Raw genomic sequence first — 26156 nt, 5'->3', positions numbered from 1 at the left:
GAATCTCCCAGCCCTTCTAGCGGCAAATTGTTGCCCTTGACCTGACAGCTACTTCCTAAGGGAGAGGGCTCCCGCTGGCTCTCCTGCTGCTGGGCCAGGTGAAGCAGCAGCAGCTCTGATGCTGTTAGAAGCACTTGCAGGCAGAGCAGACCATGGAGATGGGCCTGGCCAGAGGACGTCCCACCAGTGGGGTCAATGTACAGCAGACACCAGCTCCCTAAGGTCCAGCCCTCTGCCTCCTCCCCGCTCGTGCTGCCCTCCCCAAAGGGTTAGAGGGGCCTAGACAAAACCTTCACTCCCCAAGCGCCTTCTCCCAGTGGCGAAGCCCTCCTTGCTGCGCACTGCCACCAGCCGAGGGTCCCTAACCTGTCTCATTAACCCCACGGCCCTTGAGGTGACGGGGAAACCATCAGTGGGCTCCGCGTTGCCATCAGCGGGAGCACCGCAGCCAGCAGCCTGCTTTCCTCCTCCCACTGTTTGCTGATACTTCAAAATTGCCAGCTTCCCCTCAAACATGCGACTCGCAGCTTGCTCCGCACAAAGGCAGCTCCCAGCTGCCAGATGGCTCGCCCGGCCGACAATAAAAGCGGGATATTCTCTCAAAAACACTGGCTGGCTGCAAGGGAAGGGAGAGGCTATTTACCAAGTGCGTTCCTGACCCATCCGCAGCAGCAAACACTGTTTTGAGTAAAAACCCAGCACAAAACCATCTCGGAGCCCAGCTCTAGTTATTCTCCAGCAAGGCTCTGGAACGGACGGAGAACTTCGGCTCTCCTCTGCACAGGTCTTGGCTGGAAAGGTTAAAACCTGCAGTGAAACAGGCCGCTGGGACACGGGGTGCACATGACATCGGAAAGCTTGGCCTGGAAATGCCTCTTGGAGGCTGAGAGAGTTTGAACTAGATCGGCCTGAGCTTCCAAACCTCAGGATGTGGAGGGGAAGAGAGCGTCTTGCGGTGAAGGTATGAAACCCTCAATTTAGGAAAGCTGCATTCAGTTCCTGGCTCTGTTACAGACTTCCTGAGCAAATCACTTAGGGTAGATTTTTAATACTCAGCATCTGCGATTGCCATTGAGAACTTCTGAAAAGCAGACATTTGATCTCTCTGGGCCCTGGGTCCCTTGGAGAGCGGAGCTAAGCAGTACTCAAGGGTGTGCTGAGAGACTCGGGTCATTTAGATCTGGAAGGTGTCCACATCCGAACTCAGCAGCAAGCAGCAGGCAACACAGACATTGCCAACCCCCACATTTTATCTAGGAAGGGACTTGGCCATTTTGAATGGGCTAAGCTTAGCTCCAGGTCTGGTCTGCATCACTGAGCCCATTCCAGCCTGTTTTGTGAGTGCAGTGATTTTGGGAGTGCTCCCTGTAATTGCAGAATAAACTGTGAGGGTGGAGGGGGAAGGGAAGAAAAGAAAATCAGTTCACTGGAAACGTTAATTTCCCTTGGATTTCTGCAAGTATGAAGCCTGGGAGGTTGAAAATTTTCCTGGCTTTGACTGTAAGATACATTTGGTGGGTTGGAAGATTCCTGTTGGCCTTACCTGGAAAGCCATCGCCTCTATCTGTTACGTGGACTGAAAAGAACCCTGGAAAGATTCAGTGGAAAGAAAAAGAAATTAGGATCTCTCCCATTTCTGAAACGCAGGCAGAGGCCGATCTCCAGCCCCAGCACTCACCCGTACTCTGCGTCTCCAGCAGCTTGTGCATGGTGCCGTACGGCCCCGGAGGTATGTTAAGGTTCGTTAGGGTGCTGGCCCCCGCGCTGACTGCAGCCTCTCCTAAGCTTTTCTCTCTCAGCATCTCGTGGGAGGTACTTGGGTGCACAGTGGGGTAGACCTTGCTGCCGACTATGTTCTTGGGGATCCCTTCTGGGCTCGGCAAGGTGAGGCCCGGCTGAGCGAGGGACGACCTGCAGCGGACGGGCTCGAAGTGGCAGTCGGCGTGGTAGATGCTGTGGACGGACTCGGTGTTGCCGGGAGCAGCACCGGCGGCGGCATGGGGGTTTGGTGCCGAGGGCGGGAGCATGAGCCGGTTGGTCCCGTTGTGGAGCGAGCCGGTTTCCGCGTCGCTGATCTCCGGGCTGGCACGGGGCGGCAGCAGGTTCCCGTTGCCCAGGTGGTAGTGGTGGTGGTGGTGGTGGTGGTGGTGAATGAGGTGGTGCACGGAGGATCTTCTCCTGCTCCGGTGCTTCCCAGCCTGCCTGTCAGCTGCTGCCTTGCTGGCGGGGCTGGGGAGGAAGCCCATCCTCACCCCCGCCGCCCGATACGCCTCCACGAGCTGCTTGCTGCCTTTACGGGCAATGTACACCAGGTACTTGAGGAGCTCGTCGTAGCAGCTGCCCGGCTCCGAGAAGCTGGCGAGGGTGCTGGCGTTGGACAGGTACCGCACCCGCTGCTCCTTCATCAGCTGGCTCTCGCGCTGCTTCGTCTCGGAGAACTGCGTCGCTATAACCACCAGGCAGAGGTTGATCATGAAGAAGGAGCCCACCTGAGGGAGGGGAGGTGTCAGCCAGCTCGGGGAGAGGGCAGGATGGGCGTCCCTGCTGCCGGTATCCCCTTCCCATAACCCCATCCCTGCTGCCGGTATCCCCTTCCCATAACCCCACCCCTGCTGCCGGGTATCCCCTTCCCATAACCCCATCCCTGCTGCCGGTATCCCCTTCCCATAACCCCATCCCTGCTGCCGGTATCCCCTTCCCACAGCCCCATCCCTGCTCCCGGGTATCCCCTTCCCATAACCCCATCCCTGCTGCCGGTATCCCCTTCCCATAACCCCATCCCTGCTGCCGGTATCCCCTTCCCACAGCCCCATCCCTGCTCCCGGGTATCCCCTCCCCATAACCCCATCCCTGCTCCCGGGTATCCCCTCCCCATAACCCCATCCCTGCTGCCGGTATCCCCTCCCCACAGCCCCATCCCTGCTCCCAGGTATCCCCTTCCCATAACCCCATCCCTGCTGCCAGTATCCCCTTCCCATAACCCCATCCTTGCTGCCGGGTATCCCCTTCCCATAACCCCATCCCTGCTCCCGGGTATCCCCTTCCCATAACCCCATCCCTGCTCCCGGGTATTCCTTTCCCACAGCCCGACCTGGGGGCGAGCGAACAAGCACCGGAGAGCCCCGGTCCCCTCCTCTGCCCCGCCGGGAACAAGAGGGGCTCCCCCCACGCGCGTGTGACTTTCTTGGAAGAGAGCCCCGGGCTTCGCCCGCCGGACAGCAGGACCTGGCAGACTTTGCGGAGGGGGGAGGTTGTAAGAGCGGCGCTGAGGGGGGACAGGGACGTGGCTTCTTGAACCCACACGGCGCAAGTGTGCCGGGGGAAAGCGCGTGAGCAGGTGCCCGGGCTTAGCAGGAGCGCCAGGAGAAGCGATGGGAGAAGGCACCCTGGGCACCTACGCAGGGCTTGGAGGGGAGGAGAAAAAAACCACCGGCTCAAGCGGGAGACGAGGGAGGAGGGTGCAGGGCCAGCGAGGGCGCGAATGGCAGCGGGGGGTGCACACGTGCGGAGACGAGAGCCCGGCAGCGGGGGCACGCGGAGCGGCTGACGCATCCCCGGAGACAGCCGCCCCGAGCCCCCGCCCCGGGACTCCCACGCCAGGGCTCCGCCAAGGACGCCAGAGATCAAAGACGAGAGGAGATTATTTTGACAAAAAGCTTTTGCTCTTTTAAGATTTTGTTTTTCTGTCTCCGCAGACAGCAGTTGTAATTATCACAATTAGTGGCATTACGATGAAGGCACCGAGCCTCACTGATAGGAGGGTTTTTTCTGGCAGTGTGTGGGAAGCCTGTGAGCAGATCCCTTTCCTCTGCTAACGGGATTTGCGGGTTACTCTTACGCAAGGGCACCAGCGTCTGTATCCACAGCTCTGAGATTTTCTTTCAAACCAGGGTTTCACGAGGTTCTGCTTCCTGCGGATCCCCGCTCGGATCACAAGGAATAACTAATGTCCCCAGCCCCTGCTAACAGGCTATCACACACCGCTAACAGCACTCGCACGGCATCCAGGAAGGCACCGTTTCCCCTTCTTCTCTGTTGTCCCAGAGAGGCAGAGAACAAAGGACTGTTTCAATGTTTTGGAGGCTAATAGATGAACCAGAAAAAGCGACATGGACTAAACAGATTCCTACCGTCTCATCAGGGTTTGAGTCCTGGTTTGATGAGGATCAGAAACCCCTGCACTGGTCTAATGGACGATGTGCAGCTATTTTGCTGGACTTAGTCCAATTAGACAGGAAGAATGGGACTCACCTCACTTATCTCAGCTACATCTGAGTGAGGCACCTAATGATCCTTTAGAGTCAAGAGAGAAACAGGCACATCAAGTCTGCAATGCATCTAATTTATTTTAGATATCTACCTTAGGATGAGACGAATCGCCCCTTAAAACACCTATTTTTCTCCCTTGACGATAAAGAGAGTCTAGACAACGAGCTCAGCTAGTTGCTGTACACCTTTCTGCTTGCAAAGGTGAACCCCATCATGAGGTGCCCCCAACAGAAACGCTTTGTTGGCTCCTTTGTGGGTGGGCTCAAATGAGGCTGTGAACTGTGGGTGGGCTGCGGGCACTGATCTGTTCCCTCCTTTCTTAACGCGCTCCCTGACGTGTAGGACTGTTTCCCTGGAATGCCCATTCTCCACCGAGGACTCCAGCCAGCTGGGCTCTTTGGTAAGGGGGAGTTTCAGCTTCCTCCCCCACCCAGAGTTCAGAAGGTGATCGGGAAATTTGCCCATCTTTTAAGCTTAAATTCAAGGAGGCAGCTAAGGGAGGGGAACTGGAGGACAAGGAGAGAAGCAACAGAAGCAGCAGCAATAGGAGTATATCTACCACAGCCTCCCTTCATGTCTGCAGCAGAAGGCAGCTGCATGTGCAAACACAGCAGCCAGCTAGGAGCAATGCTGTATTTAAGCTGTGTGGCTTCCAGCAGGCAGTCTCTGCCTCTCCTAGGTAGAGCTATTCAAGGTATTCTCTGCTCTGTTGCTCTGGGTCACACCGCTCTGCCCTTTCCAACACAGCAGGAGGAAACACACATCCACAGGATCGGGCAACTCACAATGATCAGGAGAATGAAGTAGATGAAGTTGTAGAAGGAGTGCGCATCCATGACGAAGTACATGATGTCCACCCAGCCCTCCAGCGTGATGACCTGGCAGAGACAGGGAAGGGAATACAGACCCGTCAAGGCTCGGTGGTAATACCAAGTGCACAGGAAGCACTTCTCATAGCTGGGTCATGTCTGGCACCTTGTCTCGGTGCACTGCAATGCACTAAGGAGCCAAATCCTACTCCCATCGATGCCAAAAGCCACACTGCCAGCTGCCCACAATGTGGGCTGACTCCAGTCCTTCCTTCCTTCCCAGCCGGGCCTAAGGCCCACAGCTGTGTTTTGCAGAGTTGGAGCAGGCTCTAAGCTCTGCTCCACACCAGGATGCTACTGTGTACACACAGCATCTGGAGACCGGGGCTTTGTCTACAGATGTAAGACGGAGGCATCTTCAAAGCAGACATAAAACTGTCTCCCTGGCATTCTGAGTGCCCTTGCACTGCTACATAGGCGCGCCCTGGGTGCTGAATAGCCTCTGGGAATTTGATTATACAGCCCCGGGACCATGTGGGTAGACCCAACCGGCTGCTTCCTTCCCTGGTGACAGTTTGCCCGCAGGGCTCACCTGAAATATCGCAATCCAGGCGTAGCCGATGTTATCGAAGTTGATGGCTCCTTTGAAGGGGTTGTGCTCCCCGGCAGAACAGTTTGTGTAATACTGGTTCCAATTGACGCAGGACGTGTTGGTGGTGTCGTTGTAAGAATAATAATCCAGGGTGCACTCGAGGCCCTCTTCCCTCCGCGTTGGGATGCTCCGGCAGTAGCGCATCCCGTTCTCGCGGGGCTGGGAGCAGATGAAGGGATTCTCATCTTCGTTCTCCGTCTGGTAGTAGCGCTCCAAATCCACTGTGTAGGGGCTGAAAGAGTGCAGACACGGCTGGGTCCTGCACACTGATTACAGGCAATCGGCCAAGGTAACAACTGTAACAGCAAGGAAGCCTGACATCTTTTATTGCGGATGCTAAAGCTCTTTAAAAGGAGTCCTCAGTCCTTCTGCAGCCCCTTCAGGGGAGATCATGTCCCTAACTGGTTTCGGGAAACTGAGGCACTGCCCTCAGCCCCTCAGAGTTGGGACCCTCACTCCTGCCACATATAAACTCTTTGCTACTGGAAAGAAGAAAGGAGAATGAAACAGAGGAACAGAAAAAGAAATATCAGGAGGAAAGAAGTGAACAAAATTGGTTAGGCAGCGTCAAAGCGCTGGTATGTCCAGTGCTGTGATTTTGGAGCAACGGCTCCAACAACGCTACTAAGAGCCACCCCACCGAGAGCGGCTCCAGCTTTGACTTCAGGGGACTAAGAGCAGGATTTTACCCAGCAGGGCTTCTGTGAAGTCTTTGCTGCAATATGATGGAAATCAGTCAATTTATGCTCATGTATCTCCTGTCCTGAATATCAAAGACTGGCTTGGGGAATCTCTGTGTACAGGGATCTCCCAAGCTTGTTGAACCAGTCAGGGCCTTCCCTCTGTTTCACAGCGACTGTTCAGCACTAGATAGGCTATAAATTCCCTCCGAGGGTGGCCTGACAACAGCAAGGCAGGCAGAAACACTCTTCGGGGAGATGTAACAACCTACGGCCAGCCAGCGACTGGCTTCTTGCTCAGCAAACAGCTATCCCCCTAATGCTGCCAGGACTCCCACTAAAGCTTGCAAAGATATTTTTAAGCCTAGTTCAGCCCAGTTAATTCCTGCAGAATTGCCTTTAATACCCTTCAAAGCTTATCTAAGCCCCTGGAATTCTGGTTCAATTAAAGAGCACCCAAACCTGCAGCTCTGTTGGATTTCCTCAGTGGTGAATCAGTCCCTTTGCTCTGTTGCCATTTTATTTAACAGGGCCTTGACCTGCCAGTGAGTCTCCTACTCTGCTCTGAGGACACGGCCTACGAGAGGGGCGGCAGTTCGTTAGGAGATGCGTGGGAGAGGACAAAAGCTGCATCTCTCCAGCGAGTGAGGTCCAGGCCCAGGAGCTGCCCGGCCACAGCGACCTCTCCGTGATCCTGCCGTGTGTAAGGCGGAGAGGCTTCGGGGTTGCAGGACTATCGCATCCCGGGGTGGATCTAGCTGGATCAGCGCTTGGGAGTCTGCATTTGGAAGTGATCTGCTAAGAGGTGACAGAGTTTTGGAGCCTTTTTTTGCAACTGGGACTAGTACCCTAATAGCAAGCAAGAAGTCTAGCAGGTTGGTATCATTCCTTACGGCTTCTCCAGGCTATTTGCAGCGCCGCTGCTGTACGTGAATGCTGCTAGATAACAGAGCACCAGCCCAGGGCCGGACGCTGCTCTGCCGCGCGTTGCTGTGAGCCCTCGTCCCTCGAGCCCACTGCCCGGAGCCGTCTGTCCCCTGACAGGCGCACAGCCGCAGCGGTGACTTCCCAGATGGAGCGCCCGTCCTTGGCGGGTGTCCCACGGGCCCGTTGTACCGCAGACAGCCCTTCCCTGAATCCGCTGCCTTCCTCACACAAAACTCTGCGTAATTCAGTACTGGAGCCACTGCCGCCTCCCTCACGCCGAGCCCACGGCCCAGCGAGACCCTGGCAAGGTTCCCTCTGGCACTGGCGGGACGCGGATTTGCCCAACCTGGGGACACTTGTGCTGCCCACCCCGCATGGGGACCCTGCTGCAGACTCACAGGCTGAAGTTCTCGGGTAGGAAGCAGCGGTTCCTGAGCAAACCTGCCCACAGCTGGACTCCTACGATGCCGAAGATGAAAAAGACGAAGAAACAGAGGAGGAGGACGTTCCCCAGCATGGGCAGCGTGTCCAAAAGAAGTGTCACCAGGATGCGCATGCCTGAGGCAAAGAGAAGGTGGTCATTAACGAGAATTTTTCATGTTCCAGCTATGTCCTCCCACCCCTTTCCTTTCCATCCACACTCCACTCTTTTCCATCCCTGACATCCAGCTGCCCTCCCAACCAATGTCCCTTCCTTCACTCCCCGTCTCAATTCCTCCTTTCCTCCCAAAGTCTTCTCCAGCTATACCTCTCCAGCTGCTCCCATCTTCCCGGAGACCGACCTCTGCCACTGCCCTTGCTCTGGCATTTTCCTTTCCCCGCTCCCAATATATTAAAATTGCCTTCCATTCCTAATTCCTCCCATTTACCCTAAATCCCCTTTCTGCCCTAAAATACAGGACTTTCTCTGGCAGTTAATTCTCACAAGCTCAGGAACAGCCAGTTCTGTAACAAAGACAAATTGATGGTGACTTCAACTTGACATTTACACACACGGAAAAAACCCTGATTTCATCTGACGTCTCTGTAATATTCTGCTGCTCTCTCTCTCTCTCCCCTTCTTTCCCCATCTTCTGCATTCTCTTGCTTGCTTATATTGATTTTCATTTAAATAAACCTTTTCTGTTGCACCCTTTACTTTGATACTTCAAGATGACTGTTTTTCTCTGTTACCTGATGCTGTCACCTCCTCTATCAGGGTTTTTTTCCTACTCCTCTACCGGGGAATAACCACCATGTGTCAACTCCTAATTAACTGAAATGACTTGCTGTGGTTACTGCATTTATCATCATACAGAACTCTTTTTTTTCTTCCCTTCCACCTTACATTTCTCTCCCATTGTAACTACGTTGCACAGGAGCCAAGATAAATTACCCAGGATTTGAAAATACATTAAGTGAATTACATCCCCGGTTAGACAGTGGCAGATAAATTCAGCCATCCATCAGTTCAGCAGTGGAAGAAAAAAAAACCCTGTAAACAGGATTCTGACACTGCTGTAATGATTGAAACAACAGCAGCAGCAGCACACCAGATTAAGTTTAACAGTCAGGATCAGAAAAATAAATAGAGCCCAGGCACCTCCGGCATTGACAGACAGAATAGAAGCTGATTAGTTCTCATCAGGGCATCAGCTAGTTCAGACAGGTGGGTGTTTGGACTTGGATTTAATTTGGCTAATAACGATGCTGAATCCGAAACCCGGGATTGTAGGTCCAGGCACACATTTCTAACGCAGTTGTGCTTACACTTAACACACACTGAGGTTATTGCCTCTCTCTCCTGGATCTTTGCGCTTCGCCCAGCACTGTGCAACATGAATGGCTCCCTGGGAAGTTTGGGATGTTTTGCAATGGCACCAGCACCTCTCTGAGGAACAGGCCATGCCGCTGCTGCCTGCCCAGATGCAGGATCCGACCATGCCGCTGGCCAGTGTTAAAGCTGGGTCTGATGTTCTCAAGCATGGCCTAAGCCAGCACTGACTGACCACCTCCCATCCCATCCAGGCTTGGGGTAAGGTAGGTTTGTTCGTCTTTCTGAGGTTTGGGAAATAAGCAGCTTTACTCATGAGAAGCGTTTCGCTTAGAAAAAACTCTCACAGAGAGGAAGATCTTGCAATGTTTCCTAATGCTCCTTCGGGTACTCCATGACTTTCAGAGCATCACTGCATTCACTGAAAGACGTGAGGCCACATGAGGCCAGCAGGACCCACACCTTGACTTCCCAGGGAGGAAACGCCTTGGACAATATATGTTACATTAAAAACAGCAGAACCTGGATCCTTAGCACAGGTAAGGTATGACAAGCTTTCCTCACCCCCACTTCTTCCACCCCATCACATGCATCATCAGACAGGACGTCTCGGGCCACAATTCCTATGGCAGAAAGAACTACAGCTCATTCTCCAGGAGGGGATGGTAACGTAGGAGAGTGGGAGTGATGTGGCTCAGACCCACCACCCATGCTGCCTGGTGAAGGCGGTCAACTCAGGCATCTCTGTCACCTGCATCTCTTCAACTTAGTGGCCTCCTAAGACCTTCTTCAGATGACAAAAAAAGGAGTGTGACTACAGCGCTAGATATCTTTTTGATTGGCTGCCCATCTCTGATTCCAAAGGATTCCAGAAGGAGTTTTATTTAAAGCAGGAGAGTGTCAGGCCCTAGAAACCAAAGAGCAGTGGTAGGACATCACACTACCAGGCGCTGGGTGAACACCTTGGCTGCAATGTAACACGGGAAGCATCTGCATTTGCTCTCCCATCTATGGAGCACAGATATAAACAACTGGTATCAATAAGGGGGAATAAAGATCCAACTTACTGGGAACTCTGTTAATGGCTCTAAGTGGCCGAAGGACCCGGACGGTGCGCACCGCTGAGAAGCTGACGTTCTGCAGGTCCAGGGAGTATTCCAGCATGCTGCGAAAAACACAAACACGGAGGAGTGTCAAAGATCTTCAGGAGAGAGATGCAAGTTAGATTATCAAACATTATAAATTAAACATTATATGCCAGCTGCCCACAGAGAGACTTAACTGCATCTCTCCCGTCAAGAAAGTTTGCCAGAGGAATTAATTAAGGGTTATTTGCATATCAGAATAAAGTCAATGAGACAGAACATCATACAGCAGCTCAGACACCCACAGTTCCTCTCACCTGCTTTGGTTACTGTTCTTGTAGAGGGTCCAGGGCAGAAGCTTCCCGAAAATCACTGCACAGTCCGGGAAGGGAATTTCCAGACAGCCTTGGTTTTAACAGGACGCCACCGTGACCCCCACAACCCCGCAGAGCAGAGAGGAGCACCCCGCTGCACCCCCTCTCCTCCCCGAGCTGGGGGAGCGCGGTGAGGGCCGGCGGCTGGCCGAGCTATTCCAGCTTTACCCGGCGGAGAGCAGGGGACCACTGGCGGGTGGGGGTGAGGCGGGCAGGCAAGCGCACAGATCACAGCAGGTGACACTTGTAGACAGCTGGGGCACACGCGGACCAAGGAACCGCCATCTCCCGCTGCTCGTGGTACCTTTGCTCAAGCACAGCAGGGCCATCCATCACGGCACTGCCGGGACCTTGCCCCCAGCTGTGGGAAAACATGGAAGGGCTCTGCCCACAAGTACTTTTGAAGAGGCAGGGTCAGGCAAACGCAAGGAGCCGGACTACGGGGCTCTCCACACAGCTGGGCTCCTGCTGCCACGGGCAACCACAGGATATTAATCTCTTCCAAAAATTACCAAGTTCCACCTTAAAGCCAGTTGGGTGGTTCCCTCCCTCCAACTTTGATGGTTAGGAACCTAATTTCCAGCCTAAATTTATTCAGGACAAGCTTATATCCATTTGTTCTTATGCCAACGTTGTCCTTTAAGTAGCTTATATAGCTGTTCTTTGTCCCTGGTGTTTACCTGCCTGGTATGACAGAGGACAAAACCACATCCCCTCTCGGCCTTACTTCTGCACAGCTAAACCAACCAAGCTCTTCCACTCTCCTCTTGCAAGACAGGCTCTCTGCTTTCCCAGTCATCTCCACGGCCTTTCTCCACACCTGCTCCAGCTTGAATTAATCACCATCCCCCTTGAATAAACACCGAACTTCTGGAGGAGGCCCTGCCAGCACCTTGTGTCACAGCATTGATGCTGCCCCCTCTCTCCCTGCTGGAAATCTCGCTGGATTCGTCAAGACTGCATTAGCCTTTTCCATGGCTGCATCGCGCCAGTGACTTCTGCTCACTCTGTGATCAACCAAGCATAGTCTCCTTCCTCTCTGCCATCTCCAGCAGAGGAGCACCCCATCTGGAGAAGCCTTCCTGGTTTGTAGTGAAACCACTCTTGAGATAGATACATTTTATTCCATTTCTCTTAATAGGTTCTGAAAATGGCTATTATCAAACCGCACCTAAGATCAAAACAATCTCAACATATTCTTTTTTATTCAGCCAGGGAGCAAACTTTACAGTCCTATGGACAGTCCCAGAACTCAAGCACCCCACGGGCAGGTGTTGACTCTGTGGGCTTGCCTTCATCCTCTGACCTGAGAGTAACGCAGCGTGTCACCAAAAGCACGTCTGGCCTCCCAGACAAAAGCAGGTCTCACCCTATGTTTGCGGGACTACCCACATTGGTCTGACAGGGACAGTGGCAAAAATTTCCTTGAATTTCAATAGGTCTAAAATATCACTCGCTGTGGGAAGTTAAGACTTTTGTATGGTTTGCAGGATTCAGGTAAAGAGCCATGTCGAACACACAGCTTTTGATTCCTTGATTCATTATTAAAGCAGAGGCTAACAGCAAAATTCAGAACAGCATGTCATTATTTTCACCAGCACAACCCATCTTCTGATTAATGACAGATCTAGACTCGCTTCTAGAGACGGTCATGATTGTCACCTTCAAAGGGACGGTTTCAAAATACATTTTGATTCAATATAAAGAACAATTATAATGCCAAGTTTAAAAAAAAAAAAAAAAAAAAAAAAAAAGCCCAAACCCCAGCTTGGGCATCACCAACACGGAGACCGAAGCCTCGCGGGCATTCTCCTGCCTCCGCTGCCGGACACGGCTAGCCGCGCCGACGTGACCGCACTGCACAGCTCAGCTGCAGACCTCGACTACAGCATCCAGACATCGCCCGGAGACCTAACAGCTCAAGCTGCAAGAGCTTTGAGAGGAGTATTGGGAAAAAAAATGGGTAAAAATCAGTCACTAAAGAACAGCTCCAACGAGAATCCCAACAACTCCCCGCTCAAAGGTCATTTACCAAGGCAAAGGGACGCGCGGGAGGGCTCAGTCCACGTTCCCTGGCGAGTGAAGATACCGAGAGAGAACCATTGTCAGGATGTCACGAACTGGCAATGTGACAGGTGCATTTACCAGCATATATAAGATTTATGCCTTGAAAATCTGCAGCGTAAAAAACTCACTCTGAAGCTTCAGCTCACATGTCATTTCTATTCAACTGCAAAAGCGCAACGCCTGTCACAGCCTCTGCCATGGGCCCAAGTGCGAAGCGAAGTTAAAGGTTTAGATAAATACTAGGCATTAAACAGAGGGGATTCATAACAAATGCTGAGATTCATCAGAGTCATCAGCAGCTCCTGATCGCTGGAGGTATTCGGCAAGAAAGTATTTAGGAGATCCTAATAAGAGGCTCTGCAAAGCCAGAGGTATGACGGGCTGTTGGTGGGACGTGCAAAAAGGGCTGACACAAACCTGCGGCAAAGGCTCTTCAGAGGGGGAAACCCGGGACTCGGTAGACCAGGCAGCGAGGGCGGTTTGGGATGGACGGGGCAGATGAAATCCTTTCACATTCCGCCTGGAGACAGACATGGATCGTGGTGGGGTTCCTTTCATGTAACAGCCAAAGCATCAGGAAGGATCTTGTAAGCACATTATCCGACAGCGGAGCAGCCCTTAAGCAAAATCCTTACGAAAGACTTGAATGAGGAGCACGAGCTCGGGAGGGGTTAAAGGGACTCTCCTCACCCCAGTAGCCTCTAGACAAGCTACAGAAATGCCAGCAAACCTCCTCGCCACAACCATCCGTGATCTCCTTTCTTACCCAGCCTGCTCTTAATCCCGGCTCTGTTCCTATTCCCTAGGTCGCTACTGCTCTGAAAGCAGAAACCTAGCACAAATGACTTCAAAAGAGCACAGAATAAAACCAGGAGGCAACCAACCAAGTCAGACGCCACGTTCGGAAATATTGAAAGTGCGTGTAAAAAAACACACATCAGAGCCGCCGAGTTTGTGCTGACTGCAGTTTCCAAGAAAGACTCGTGCATATGCATTACTGCTGCAGGGGAAGAGATGAAAAGCGGCGGCGAGGGAAGCCACGTGCGCAAGATTAACAACCGAGCGGTTTCTCGAGAAGGTGAGCGCTGCCTCGGGAGCCCCACGCCGTGCCCTCGGCAGGCGACGTGCCGGCACCGGCACCGGCACCCGCCCAGCTCCCGTCCCGTCCGTGGCGGGGCGAGTAACAACCCCGCGTGCCGGGGGGCTTTTGGTCGCTGCCGAAATAAAGCCCCTGGCTTTTCACAGGCCGAGCTTTGCTCCGAACAGGTCTTCGCCGGGCTGGAGCCCAGCAGCCGTGCCGCGGTCGGCACCTTGCTGCAGCAGCTCCGCGGGTGCGCGGTGCATCCGGCCCGTCCAAACCGGTGGCATTCGACTGAAGTCGCTAAGGAAGCTGTAGCAAAGCAGCAAAATTAAACCGGACCCCTGAAAACGCAGCCAGCGTCGCAGGGAGCTGACCGCCCTTCTGCCTGCGGCGATACGGAGCCACGGCTCGCTGCGAGGAGGAGATAGACTCAGATTTATTCAACATTAAAAGGTTTCCAAAACCGGGCATATAGGCACCCTTTATCTACAAAGCGCAGCAATCGGGATAATATTAAGCCAGTGTTAGAAAAGACAAGGCAAAATTATTTAGACTGTGTCATATCTTCAGAAAGCTGGAATGAAATTTCCTCCCAGCCCTCGCAGGCTTTGCTGTGATTTGCTCTGATTTTGCTCAAGCGCTGATTTTCCAGCCTCGCAGGTCTCACCGCCTTCGTGGGTGTTGTTTAATTTTAAAAAATGCTTATTTTAATCAAGTTGAATGGAATAAAAATAATAGCGCTGGTGGCAAAGTGAACCTGCTGCCTGCTGGGTCCAGGCTGCTCAGGGACACCATGTGTCCCAGCTGGGACGCTTGCAAATGAGGCTTTTTAAGCAATAGCAAGTTCAGCTGAAGCTGAAGAACTGAGAGAAACTAAAGGTTTCTCTTAAAAAAATCCTAAAAAGTAAAAAAAGAAAAAAAATTCTTTTCACAGGTGGGTTTGAGTCAGAGCTTGGCTGCGCAGGAGGCTGCTGAGAGGTCTCTCTTACACAGCAGGTTGCTCTGAGTCAAGGATGCTGTTCGCTTGGGTTGCTCCATCTCAAAGGCTGCAAACCCTGCAGCAAGGCTGGCACCAAGCAGGGAGCGTGTCCGCAGCGGGAGGCACCGGGGCCTGCGCCGTTCCTCAGGCTCGGCCGCTCTTTACCCTTTTTTTAAAGGGATTCAGATGAGGCGTTGGCTCCAGCTGCAAAGCTGTGGCTTCTCGGGGGCACAAATCTCAGCTTCCAGCAACGAGAGCGTGGGAAAGGCCCCAGCAAGGGCTGCGATGCCCCATGCACATCCCGTGGGAGGTGAATCGGGATGTCTGGAAGCGCAACGCTGCTGCTGATGCCGCGCGTGGGTGCCTGGGGCCGGGACGTCCCGCCGGCCCCGCTGCCGCGCACCGGGACACGAGGTGCCCTGCCCAAGCGGCCGAGACCCGCACCGAGGGGCTGCCGCTGTGGCTGCACATCGGGTAATTGCGTGTGCAAACCGGCCACTTCCACGGCCAATTACCCGACCGCTCCAGCGGTGCTCGGGCGCTGCAGACGTCACTGCGCAGCCAGCGTCTTCGAGGGGCTTTCGCAGGTGCGAGCGGGATCCGGTGCCCGCCCCAGGGCATTGCAGGCTACATGAGCAGAGGGGACGAGGAAGCAACATTCCTCCCTGTCAGCCTCTTTAAAGGGATGAAGGAGCTAATAACTGGAGAGAAAGGTGGCATTGCTTGGAGCCGCGCTGGGAGCCCTCAGCAGGGAGTCCTGCAGAAGCTCCTGTCCGCCCCACGCCAGCGCTTTCTTCCCTGTCTCTGCACCGGGGAGCTGAACAGCTCCTCGATGAGCTTTGCACACCTGAAAGTGCAGTTCGAAAGAGCCCTGCCTCTTTCCGAAGCAAATCGGTGCTGTGAAATGAAGGCCAGGCACTGGCACCTTTACCCAAGGCACCCAGCAGGGACGCTCTTTCGGCTGTTGCACCCACATGAGCTTTGCTCACCGGACCGACCGACGTGGCAGAATTGCCCTTCTACCCATTTTCTGAGCTAGGAGCTTTTCGGAAACCATCAGGTGCTTTTGTTTCAGATGGAGCCGGGGTGGAGCGGAGGCTCCAACACCCCTCTCTCTCCCAGATACCTATGAATACACCAAGGCTTCCTACAACATATTTCATCCCTGAAATTCAGCACTCAAGGCAAAAGCAGGAGGGAGCAAGGCTTCCTTAAGGGTTGTTTATGACAACTGCAGCAGAGCTAACTCTTTGATACAGTCATCAACACAGGGACAGACAAATAACAAACATTAAAAGAAGCATCCAGGAGGCAAAGCGAAAAGAAAATTGTGTCCATTTCTGAAGAAAGCTGATTGCCAACCTCCTGCAGCTCCAGCTCCTCTTGAATCATAAGCAAAATATTGCAAAGTGTTTAACTTCTGCATGAAGTCTTTTAAGAGGCCCGTTACCATTATGATGAGCAAGGCACAAACAGGGCTCTGAATACTTGGCTGAAGAAACAACTGAGCCCAGACTAACAGCAGACCTGCACAATTCAAACACAGGATGATGCACAACCCTACTAAAACCAGAGTAGAAACACAGAGGCTGACCCAGAGCCATAAGGAGCCTGCTCCATCCTGTGCCTAGAGAAGGTAAAGAGGATGCCTGCAGGCTTTCACAGCACCAAGTCACTACATAAAGCTTCTCTACTGGGATCTCAGTGGCTCTACACCAATTAACCACCGTATCTCGTGGGTTTTTTTAGCTGAGGTTGGTTTAAAGCATCATTATACAGGAGTTCACAGGTTCAGGAAAGTTCTTATCTGACCAAGGTCAAAACGAGCTGGTGTCTGGGAAGCTGGTGAGACCCCAGCGGTGCAGTCGGTGATGGCGACGACCCCAGCCGAGGGACTGTCAGTCCTCTGCCGGTGGCTATTTTCTTCTCACAAACTAGTCTGAGCAAAGCTCCCGCTGCTCTGCACTCCAGCAGCATGGTGCGGCGAGCCGAGGCCGGGAGGCTGGGCATGACCGCGGGATCCCCCAGAGCCAGCCGGGGCATCCAATGAGACAGCAAGCCAGAGCACATCATCCCACGGCCGTGGTTCACCAACCCCAGCCTCAGAGAGCACCAAACTGTAAATGATTCTGCCTGTTTCGGGGTAAACACACATTCATCCTCAGTGCTTCAGCGTCTTACCCCGGGAGAGGTGGAAATCGTACTGAATCATCCTTAGAGGGTGCGAGCTTGCTTGCAATGCCTGTCAGCCTTCAGGCGTTCTTCTGAAAGCTTGATCCCCAAATCCTCCCCTCTAAAATAATGGAACATAATTATGTGATCCATCACTTCTTTTTCCTTTTCCCCATGTAACTCTGTAACCTACAGCCAAAGCCATGTTTCAATAAGCTGAGTTTTGATAATATAGTGCTATTCTCATCTCCAGCAAGTTTTACTGTAATTACAGAGATGTGTTGCAGACACTACACTCTCTACAATTAGTGCTAATTGCATTACATTGTCACAAAGAAGTCATTTATTCTCCACAAGCTCACGAGATTGGTCTGGGCAGTTTAATCGAGCCAAAAAGCACTTAACGGCGTGCCCCAGCAGCGGCCAACAGCACGGGGCCGCGCGGCAGCGGGGAGCCAGTCCCGGCAGGGGATCGCAGGTGCCGCTGGCAGCACGGCGCTTGCAGCATCCAGATTTTGAGCAAACAAGCACAAACAAGCGGTTTCCCTGCAACGGCAGCCCCTGGCCAGCCCGGCAGCTTCTCAAAGGACTGGGAGGATGAAATGCAACTTTTTTTTTTTAGGCTGTCCTCACCCTGAGCCATCAGCTGTAACATTTGTGGCAGATGCTGTGGGTGAAACAACTGGAAAACGTGAGAAGAGCAGCTCGGGGTTCCCACCACCCCGTCGGCACACACACGCTTTGCTTTCTCCCTTCCTTTTGCAGCTTTTCTGTGCAAACGCGGAGGAGAGGAGGAAGGGGGAAAGCAGCAGCAGGGAGCGGGGCTGTCACCGCTGCCGGGGCAGAGATGGCCCCAGGGAGCATCTGCCTCTGCCTGGCTGCACGAGGGTCCCCGGACCCAGCAGTTTCCTCCCCGGGCAGCTACTGGGAGGCTGGTCCTGCTGCACCTGGCTGTGATTAAGCTCCCAGTGCCACCCATCAGTCCCGATAACACTCCCCTGCAGCCAGTCCCCAGGTCGCTGCTTCCCCGTCGCTTCTCTCCAAGCCGGGACAAACCGAGACCAGGGCGGGCACGGGAGGCTCGGACAGCAGCGGGCTCCGGGGAGGAAAAGGTTTGGCGGAGGGTTTACTACGCCAGCTTGCAACAAAAGGGTTCTGGTTTGAGTGAGAGCAGGGAACCTGGCTGAAGCCTTCAAGTAAAACCTAAATAAAGCATCCAGCTCACTTTATTGGGCGGATGCATCTATAGGCTGCACCGGCAAAGCCCCTTTGCACATGTGGTGCCCTACCAGCAAGGCTGAATTCGTACCACTGCTGCAGGAAGCCCTGGGATTTTCCAAAAGGCCTTTGCTCAGCTCCGCTCTGACTGCTAACGGGATTTTTCCAGCCCTGCCTGGAAGCAGCTCAGCTCAAGCCTATTCTCCGATTTTTCGCAAAGCCTCTGCTCTGGGCACCCTGGGACATTTTAAGGACACCGTTTGCACAGCCGCCTCCACGTAACATCCCCAGTAGCACTTGGCGACAGTTCAGGTTTGCGGTTCCTCAAAAGCAGCTGCTGGGCTGCAGCAGGGAGAGAAGCCGAAGCAGCAGGATGTCTTCACGTCAAGCTCGGCTCCTTCCTTGCTCCCGTCCTCCACCGCCAGTGCCGCAGCCTGGATGCTCATCCAAGTAATTCGTTCCAGGTGGGAACCACAGAGCTGTCTCACTACACTGGAGAGGAACTGGAGGAATTTGACTCTGCTTAGTTGGAATTTGACCCCAGAGTGCTTTCTCTGTCCTATACTTAATCTGTTCTTTACCTACATCTTGACCTGAGTAACAGAGGGGTTTTGCTCCAGTCCCTTCATTTTTTCTCTGCGACAGTAACGCTCTGTTCCTGCAGCACCTTCACTTCAGCCCAGGTATCGCAGAGGGACAGCAGAAGGACCTGGCACGAAAGGGCCGGTATTACAGCGAGAAGGCAACTGCTGCCAGAACGGATGGACAAATTTTGGAGGAGAGTGGTAAGGGCGCGAAGGAGAGCACCCGGATAACGAGCAGCCGAGAAACCAAGCACACCAGGGAAGGAGATATCCTGCTTTGGGTTTAGAGCCAGTTCGATCCTTTGTCAGCTGAATCAGTTTTGACAGGGCCCAGATGGGAGCACTTCACGCACACGCAGAAAAGAGCGATCACTTAGCGAGAGGCAAAGCTGACCTGGCAGGAGCGGGGAGAGCCGGCCAAGCCGCGAGGCTGCAAAGCCTCCGGAGCAAATGCTGCGGTGCAGCTGCGGACGCGGGGCAGGGGCAGCTCCCCACACCGCGCTCGGCGGGCACGGGGAGGGAGGAGACACCAACGCACCAAAACACCCATACAGGTGCCCACGCGCAGTAGGTGGGTGGATGATCTGTGCGGTTAAGCAAAGCGGCATCAGGTTTTAGCAGTAGGAATTAGGACAGGAGCAGGAGTGACAGCCACGCTAGAGGGACATCAGCAGAGACCAGGGTCCCACCACGACAGGGTCTCCGCAGAAGCACGTTAAGGATAACTCCAGCTCCCAAGTATCTGCAGTCCAAACAGCCAAGGCAAGGAGAGGGCTGGGGAGGGGGACGCAGCAACACCCTGGGGCAGTTACTCGCCACGTGACGGAGCTGGAAGCAGCCCCACAGTCGCACATCTCAGCACATGGCCCTGCCACTGCGTTGTCCCCAAGCCCGTCCTGCCACCCGCCCCATGCCGAGCCTCGCTGAGCCTCCCCACCTGGGGCTCCAAGCCACATTTCTGGTCTGGTTGCTTATCACAATTAACTCTAATATAAGAAATACCAAATAAAAAGGAATAAAGACGAATTTGGAATACACAGGGAGGCTTTAACGCCCTGCTTGACTCTCCCAGGCCCCTCGTCCTTGGGAAAACTCCCCCTCGGGCAGCACAGACCAACACGAACCCAAGTCTGCTGCAACTGCGGGAAGACTGCTAACGGCGGCAACGGTTTCTAGAGCAAGCACTGATCTTGTAATGCTTTCACGGAATTAGGAGAGGTAATACAAATAATAAGATGCTTTGAAGAGATTCGTTGTGTGCAAAGGCAAAAGGACATTTTGCACTTCACCTTTACTTTTCCCAGTAAACAGTATCCGACGTGATAAAGCAAAGAGGCAGGAGGGGCTTGGGGAGCTTTGCCTCCCCCCTGCTCCCACGGGCTCCTCTGTGGACTTTGCAGGCAGCGAACGATGGCAGAGACCAGCCCAGGGTAGCACAAAGTCCTCATTTTTTCCTGTGGAAGGCTAATTATGATTGAAACCTAACCTGAGGGCCCCCGCTGCTCACACCACATCTCCGGGGGTCTCTCCCAGGGCTGCAGGTTGCTCCTCAGCTTCTCTGCAGGACGTGGGCAGCCAGCCTTGCTTCCTACCAGAAACGTCGAGGCATTCCCGTTCCTTCCAGGCAGCTACCCCAGACCATGCCCACCTGCAGCTCCGCACATCGGAGCCGGTATTTGCCAACGTGGGGCCACCAGCCCCAAAAGCCAGTGTTCTGCTTTTGCAGCGCGATCTCTGCTAGCAGCCACCTCCCCTTCGCAGGAACGGGGCTCCAGCCACGGCAGCGCTGCGCAGGCAACGCGCCTGCAGAAAGGCTATAAAATCTCCTGGCCCGGGGATGCTTTGACAGTCCAATCCCGTGTTTACAGCCCTGCCAGAGCGGATCAGACCTGGGGTCCCGCCTCGTCCAACATCCTGTCGCTGTGGCCAGTAACATTGTCCAGATGCTTCGAGAAGAAACGTAAGCCCTCTCCTAACCCGAGCAGTTAGCGGCTGTCTCAAGCACAAAGCGTGACATTTTGTGCCTTCTACAGAAGGTTGGTTTATACTGACTGTTCCAGCTCCTGGCCTTTCTGTTCTCCATCTCTGCGGCCGATCTGGTTTTTGAGCCTCGCTAAATCTTTTGGCCTCTGCAGCGTCCTGGGGCAGCGAGTTCCCCCAGTCGAACGATGGGCTGGGAGACCTGGTACCTCCTCGCTGGGTCGCACCCGGCCACCTCGTCGTCCTCACCGGCTCCCCGGCCAGACGCGTGTCACCACCCGACGGGGCCGGCGGCCAACCACCAGCAACGCACACGAACGTATCGCCCCGTCTGGGCGGACATCAAGCATCCTGCTGACACCCTCGCCTGGGAAATGGCCCAGCTGGGAGGGTCTGCTGGTCCCTTCCAGGAAAATCCAGTTAATCTGATCTGTATCTGTATCGAAAGGGGGAAAAAGCACCATTTTCCCGAAGGTCCTTGGGCGCTCGGAGCAGGGAGGGGAGGCGAGGGCCGGCGAGCCCTTAATGTGTCAAAGAAACTCGGCTCTTTGGCCAGCGGCCAGGAACTTTTCATGTGGATTTCCAGCCACAGCCAGGAGATTCTCGGGTGCTAGAAGAGCCTTTAATTCAAACCAGGTGCCTCTGAAAGGAAAACGCTCAAAAAGGCAAACTTGGGCGCTTTCCCTCAAAGAAAATAAAGCAGGCAATCACGCACATTTCACTGAAACATTCCTCTTGGAAGCCAGCTCCCCGCTCTAAACGATCTGCTGAAACCTCATCCACTGGGCAGTCTGCAGGAAACTGAAACTGCCGCCGCTGCCGGAGCCAGAAACCAGCTCCGCTGCGTGCCAGGCGAGCCCGCCCGAGCTGCCGCGCGACTGCCGGGGGCGCGGAGCAACGGCAGACCCTTCCTGCAGCGTCCCCCCGCTCCCCCTTTCGTTGCTGGTGCCTGTGCACTTAACGCTAGCGCTGCCGCAGCGGGACGCGCTCATCTCCGCTACCACGCGTTAGGAAAGCGGGGGGGATACAGCACTGCTGTCCCGGGAGCTATAGACGCTGCCCTAAGGATATAGCACTGCTGTCCCGGGAGCTATAGACGCTGCCCTAAGGATATAGCACTGCTGTCCCGGGAGCTATAGGCGCTGCCCTAAGGATACAGCACTGCTGTCCCGGGAGCTATAGGCGCTGCCCTAAGGGTCTGCCGCGGTCTGGGCATCATCCTCCCGGCAGGGAGGGGATGGAGAACGCCGACGACCCCGACGCACAGCTAGAGCCAGCGGGACCTCAGCGCTCGCCGTCGCGGGACGTCCTCTCCTCCGGCACGGGACGTCCTCTCCTCCGGCACGGAACGTCCTCTCCTCCGGCACAGAGGCTCGCGATGCGGTGCCGCGAGCGAGGAGAGGCGAAGGGAGAGGGGAAACGCCGCCGCCCCGGCGCCCCAGCTTACCCCGCTATGACGATGAAGAAATCCAGGCGGTTCCACGTGTCTCCCAGGTAGCACTTCTTCCCGAATATCCCCAGCGCGATCATCTTGACTATCATTTCCACGGCGAAGAAGGCAAAGATGAAATCGTCAAAGCTCTGGAAAAGAGAGGGACAGAAGGGGGTCGGGAAAAGCTCTCCTCCGGCTGCGCGGAGCCGGGGAGCACCCCAGCACCCTCCTTCTGCTGGGAGGCATCGCCTGCAGCGGGGCCACGCTCACACCAGCACAAGGAGGTGAAGACCGAGTCAAAGACCATTGCACAAGGCCTCGCTTTGCAGTACCGAGGGCTAAAATCACTGAGCAGATTCAACGCTGAGAGCAGCCAGCCCAGTTCAGCCAACGACCCCCCGCGCTACTGGGAAGGGAACAGCTCTTAGTGGGGGGGCAGAACAGAAAAGCACATTTTGGGTTCTGCTTTCCCCGCCAACTAGATGGTTAAAACCCCGGAGCGCTTCAAGCAGGGCTTGGCCGCGGCGGTGCCGCTGCGGCTGGCGGGGTTGACACGATGTGGTCGCATCAGAGCGCTCAAATTAGGGCTTTTACTCTGACGGCTGAAACCCGAGTGCAGGCAAGACCCCAAACACCCCGCGGGCACGAGCGCGGCTCCGAGGGCGGCCGGGAGCGAACGCTGCCACTCGCTCACCCGGCTCCTCGCTCCGCCGTTCCGGGCGTACCTGGAGGATCCGGCAGCGCGGCGAGTCGCAGGCGATGTCTTCGCAGGGGTGGAACATGCCCAGCGTGACGCAGTTGAGGAGGATCACCAGCATGCTCACCCGCTCGAACCACGTGCGCGGCAGCTCGGTCAAGGAAGCCAACAGCCCCCGGGAAGCGCGAGCGGGGCCGCGCCGCCGCGACCGTGAAACGCCGAGGAGCAGCAAAGCAGGACGAATAACCCGAGTTCTCGCCCCGGATTTCCCACCCAACGCCTTGCCTGCTTTGAACCTTCCTCCCGGGCCCTCACTTGGTGCCGAGCTTAAACAAGAGCCCAGGGGAAAGCCTGCGAGAGTCCCCGCCGGCTCAAAAAGATTACGCTTGTCTTTAAAGCAAGGCCCGTGACAAGATTTGCCGCCTCGGAGGTTAGATGCTATCTGGTTCCCTGGGGAAATCCAGCGCTCTGCTTGGATACCCAAATGGCATATTTTCCCCACGGTGACATCAGGAGCTACAGCTAAGGTGAAAAAATGCTATAAAATTGAAGTTGCATGGCAAGACTGCCAAGTGCTGATATGACGTATTAAAAAATTATATTAAAAGAACGATACAAACTTCTGGGGAAAAGGAAAAAAAACACTGTTAATTTCCTTTCCCGGCATTTCACAGAAAAGCACTTTAATGACACCACAGGTCTCTATTAGCCGTGCCGCAGCTTACCCCAGGGGCACCTCCCTGAAGCCAGGGACTGAACTTTGCGTTCCCAGTCCAAATTGCGACTGTCGGAAGCATTAACCGCCTGTCGCGAAGGCTGAGGACCCGGCGAGGCCCCGCGGAGCCCGTCGCCCAGCCCGGCCGCTCCCCTCCGAGCGCTTTGGGGGAGCAGCGCTGCGGGGACAGGCTTCGACCGCTGCTGCTTTCTCGCTCAGGACAAGCCGCGCTGCTGCAGCAAACGCCCCGAGGAAGGTTTGTGCGCGGTGCCGAGCGCGAGGGTTTTGCACATCCCTCCCGCGGGTGCTTCCACGAGCCCACGACAGCCACGGCACGAGGATACGGGAACTGAGCAGCGTTTCGACGTGGCCCTGGGTCACTGCCAGCCTAGCACGAGGCTTCCCCGGCTCGACAGCCAGAGGCCTCGGGTTTGGGTGCGTTCGAAGGTGTTTTAAGCCTCGGCCTCCAGCAGCGAGGGAAAACGCGGAGCATCTCGAACAAGACGCTCAAGCCCCCGGGGGGGCCAGGATCCCGCGGAGGCGTGTGGTGCCTGCTGCACCTCGCTTGCCTTTGCACCGGGCCCAGCCGCCCGTCAGGCAGCTCCTCTCTGCAATCAGACCACCCTTTAATTACTTACAGGGCCTGGAGTAACGAGGATGCTGTCACCTGGCAGCTCTTTTAATTACTTACAGGTGTCCAGTCCCTCCTGGGACCGGGATAGGGAGGATGCTGCCACTCCCGGGCAGCCAGCGCATCCCAGCTACGCCGGGATATCAGGAACAAGGGTGGGAATGCAAAAGTTCCCAGCACGATGCAGAGCCGGGCGGTGTTTCGGAGCCGGTGCCGCGGTGTTGTTTGCTCGGACAAGGGAGAGGTGAGGAGGAAGCAGCAGGTGCCCCGCGGGCAGGGCAGCGGGGTCCCGGGCACCCGGCTCCCGCGGGCGTTCCCACGGAAATTCCTGCACCATCACCCGGGGCTGAGTCACCGGGAGCTGGCAACCTGGATCGTTTAATTGGGAGCAGTGTTTACACCACATCGGAATAGAAATTCCGACTGTCAGGTTGCCGCTACGGCCTGGAATATTTATCCCAAATATAGTCCTGCGGGGGCTTGCGAGGGGGGCACGCCGAAGGAGGGGGCGGGAGGCCCTGCCGCAGCCGGGACTCGGCAGGGTTGGAAAGCATCCGTCTGCAGAGCCAGCCACATCCCCAGCCCTGCCCGCGACGAACTGCACAGCCCTCGAGAAAACAAGGAATAAAAAAAACCCTGCAAGATCCCAAGTCAGCGACAGAACGAGCGCGTGTCTGACAAGGGCTCTGCAAAACCCCCAGCGCGGAAGCGCGAACGCTCCGAGCAGCCGCTTCGCCGGGGAGCGAGCGGGAGACAGACGGGCAGATGGGAGCTCCCCCGGGCAGGCAGCTCCGCCGCGGGCGCCTCCGGGACGCCCAGCTCCCCAGGTCGCTGCGTCGGGGCGTTAGGCACCCGGGAAAGAAGATGCTGCAGAAGACGCGCAGGTCTGATTAAAAAGCAAGATCAGACTTAAGCCGGAGAAGCGCATTAAGGAAACTACAGCGGGAAAGCCAAGAGGGAAAGTCGAGCTACCGAGGCCGGAGCTGACAGCGCTCCCGCATCCCGCACCAGCCCCATCCCCGGGCTCGAGCCTCCTCCCGCGGGGCGCCCGGAGCTGCAGGCTTCCCCAAAGCAAGCGCGCGGGAGCTCTGCTACCCCATTTGTGACTGGTGCCGGTGCCAGGGGGACGTCCCTGCGCCGGGCTCCCTGGCGCGGTACCAACCTGCCCGCTGGAGGCACCCGCCAAGCCCGCGGCTCCGGCAGAGCCACCGAGCATCTTTGCTTGGGGGCCTTCCCCCACCACGGCATCGCCCCCCGAGCCCGGGGGTCTCGGTCCCCAGCCCAACGGGGACAGCAACGACCTCTGCGGTGCGTCCCAACCCCGCTGCCTAGGAGAGGAGGGACTAAACTGATGTGTTTCCAGCTCCGCGCTCGCCCCGTGCTTCACACGCACCCAGCGTCGTGCCGCAACCCCCCTGCCCGGGGCCGGCCACGCGCCCTGCACCGCGTGCCTGCGGGAGCAAACCTCCCTCGGGCAGACAGACAGACGGACAGGGGGAAGGCAGCGGGGGGACCCAGAGAGCGGGATGGGATTTTATTTGCCAATGGCTTTTTTTTCCCCGGCTTTAACCGCAGACCCACTCAGCAGCGCACCGCTCCCTCCGGCAAACGCGCTGCCGTCGGATATAACGCTTCACCCCGATCACGCGCTCCCGCGGCCGGGGCCAGCCGAGGACCCGGCAGCGCTACGGGCGATACGTTAACGCACCGCTGAGCGCGCAGAAGGTGGGGGGTACTTTATTTTTTTGCCTTTTTTTTTTTTTTCTCCAGCAGAAGGAAACTTCAGGCTCTTTCTTCTGCTAATGGGATTTTGAGAGAGGCACAAAGTGCTGATGGCTGCTGCTTTGTACCTGCGGCCGTGGGGCAGCGGCTGACAAAGGGAAACTCTTCAGTTCGCAAGCGCAGGAGGTGCCGTATTGAATCCTGCTCTCTGCTGCTGCGGCAGCAGGGAAGGGGCAAAGGGAAGCAGAGAAAACGGGGCTTGGGATGCGCCGTAAAGACCACGCTGGTCCTCGGCCAGCAGCTAAAGCACGGGGAGGTAGATGCTCCAG

The 26156-nt window shown here is 55.5% G+C and overlaps 1 protein-coding gene across 1 annotated transcript in view; it reads right to left on the bottom strand.

Annotated features, from left to right (window-relative positions):
• CACNA1G (calcium voltage-gated channel subunit alpha1 G) overlaps positions 1-22898 on the bottom strand; it is a 109592-nt gene extending 86694 nt beyond the window's left edge. The window contains exons 1-8 of the mRNA XM_064522657.1: positions 22788-22898; positions 22078-22211; positions 10158-10255; positions 7736-7895; positions 5671-5962; positions 5055-5147; positions 1679-2489; positions 1544-1588 (exon numbers count right to left, since the gene is read on the bottom strand). Coding sequence (XP_064378727.1) covers positions 1544-1588; positions 1679-2489; positions 5055-5147; positions 5671-5962; positions 7736-7895; positions 10158-10255; positions 22078-22211; positions 22788-22880 — 1726 coding nt within the window. The 5' untranslated portion in view covers positions 22881-22898. The remainder of the gene's footprint in view (positions 1-1543; positions 1589-1678; positions 2490-5054; positions 5148-5670; positions 5963-7735; positions 7896-10157; positions 10256-22077; positions 22212-22787) is intronic.
• Between the last annotated feature and the right edge of the window lie 3258 nt (positions 22899-26156).

Source organism: Dromaius novaehollandiae, chromosome 18, assembly GCF_036370855.1.
Source record: "Dromaius novaehollandiae isolate bDroNov1 chromosome 18, bDroNov1.hap1, whole genome shotgun sequence".
In the NCBI taxonomy this organism is placed as follows: Eukaryota; Metazoa; Chordata; class Aves; order Casuariiformes; family Dromaiidae; genus Dromaius; species Dromaius novaehollandiae.
Note: the sequence above shows the minus strand (reverse complement) of the source record. Positions and strands in the feature narration are given on the sequence as shown.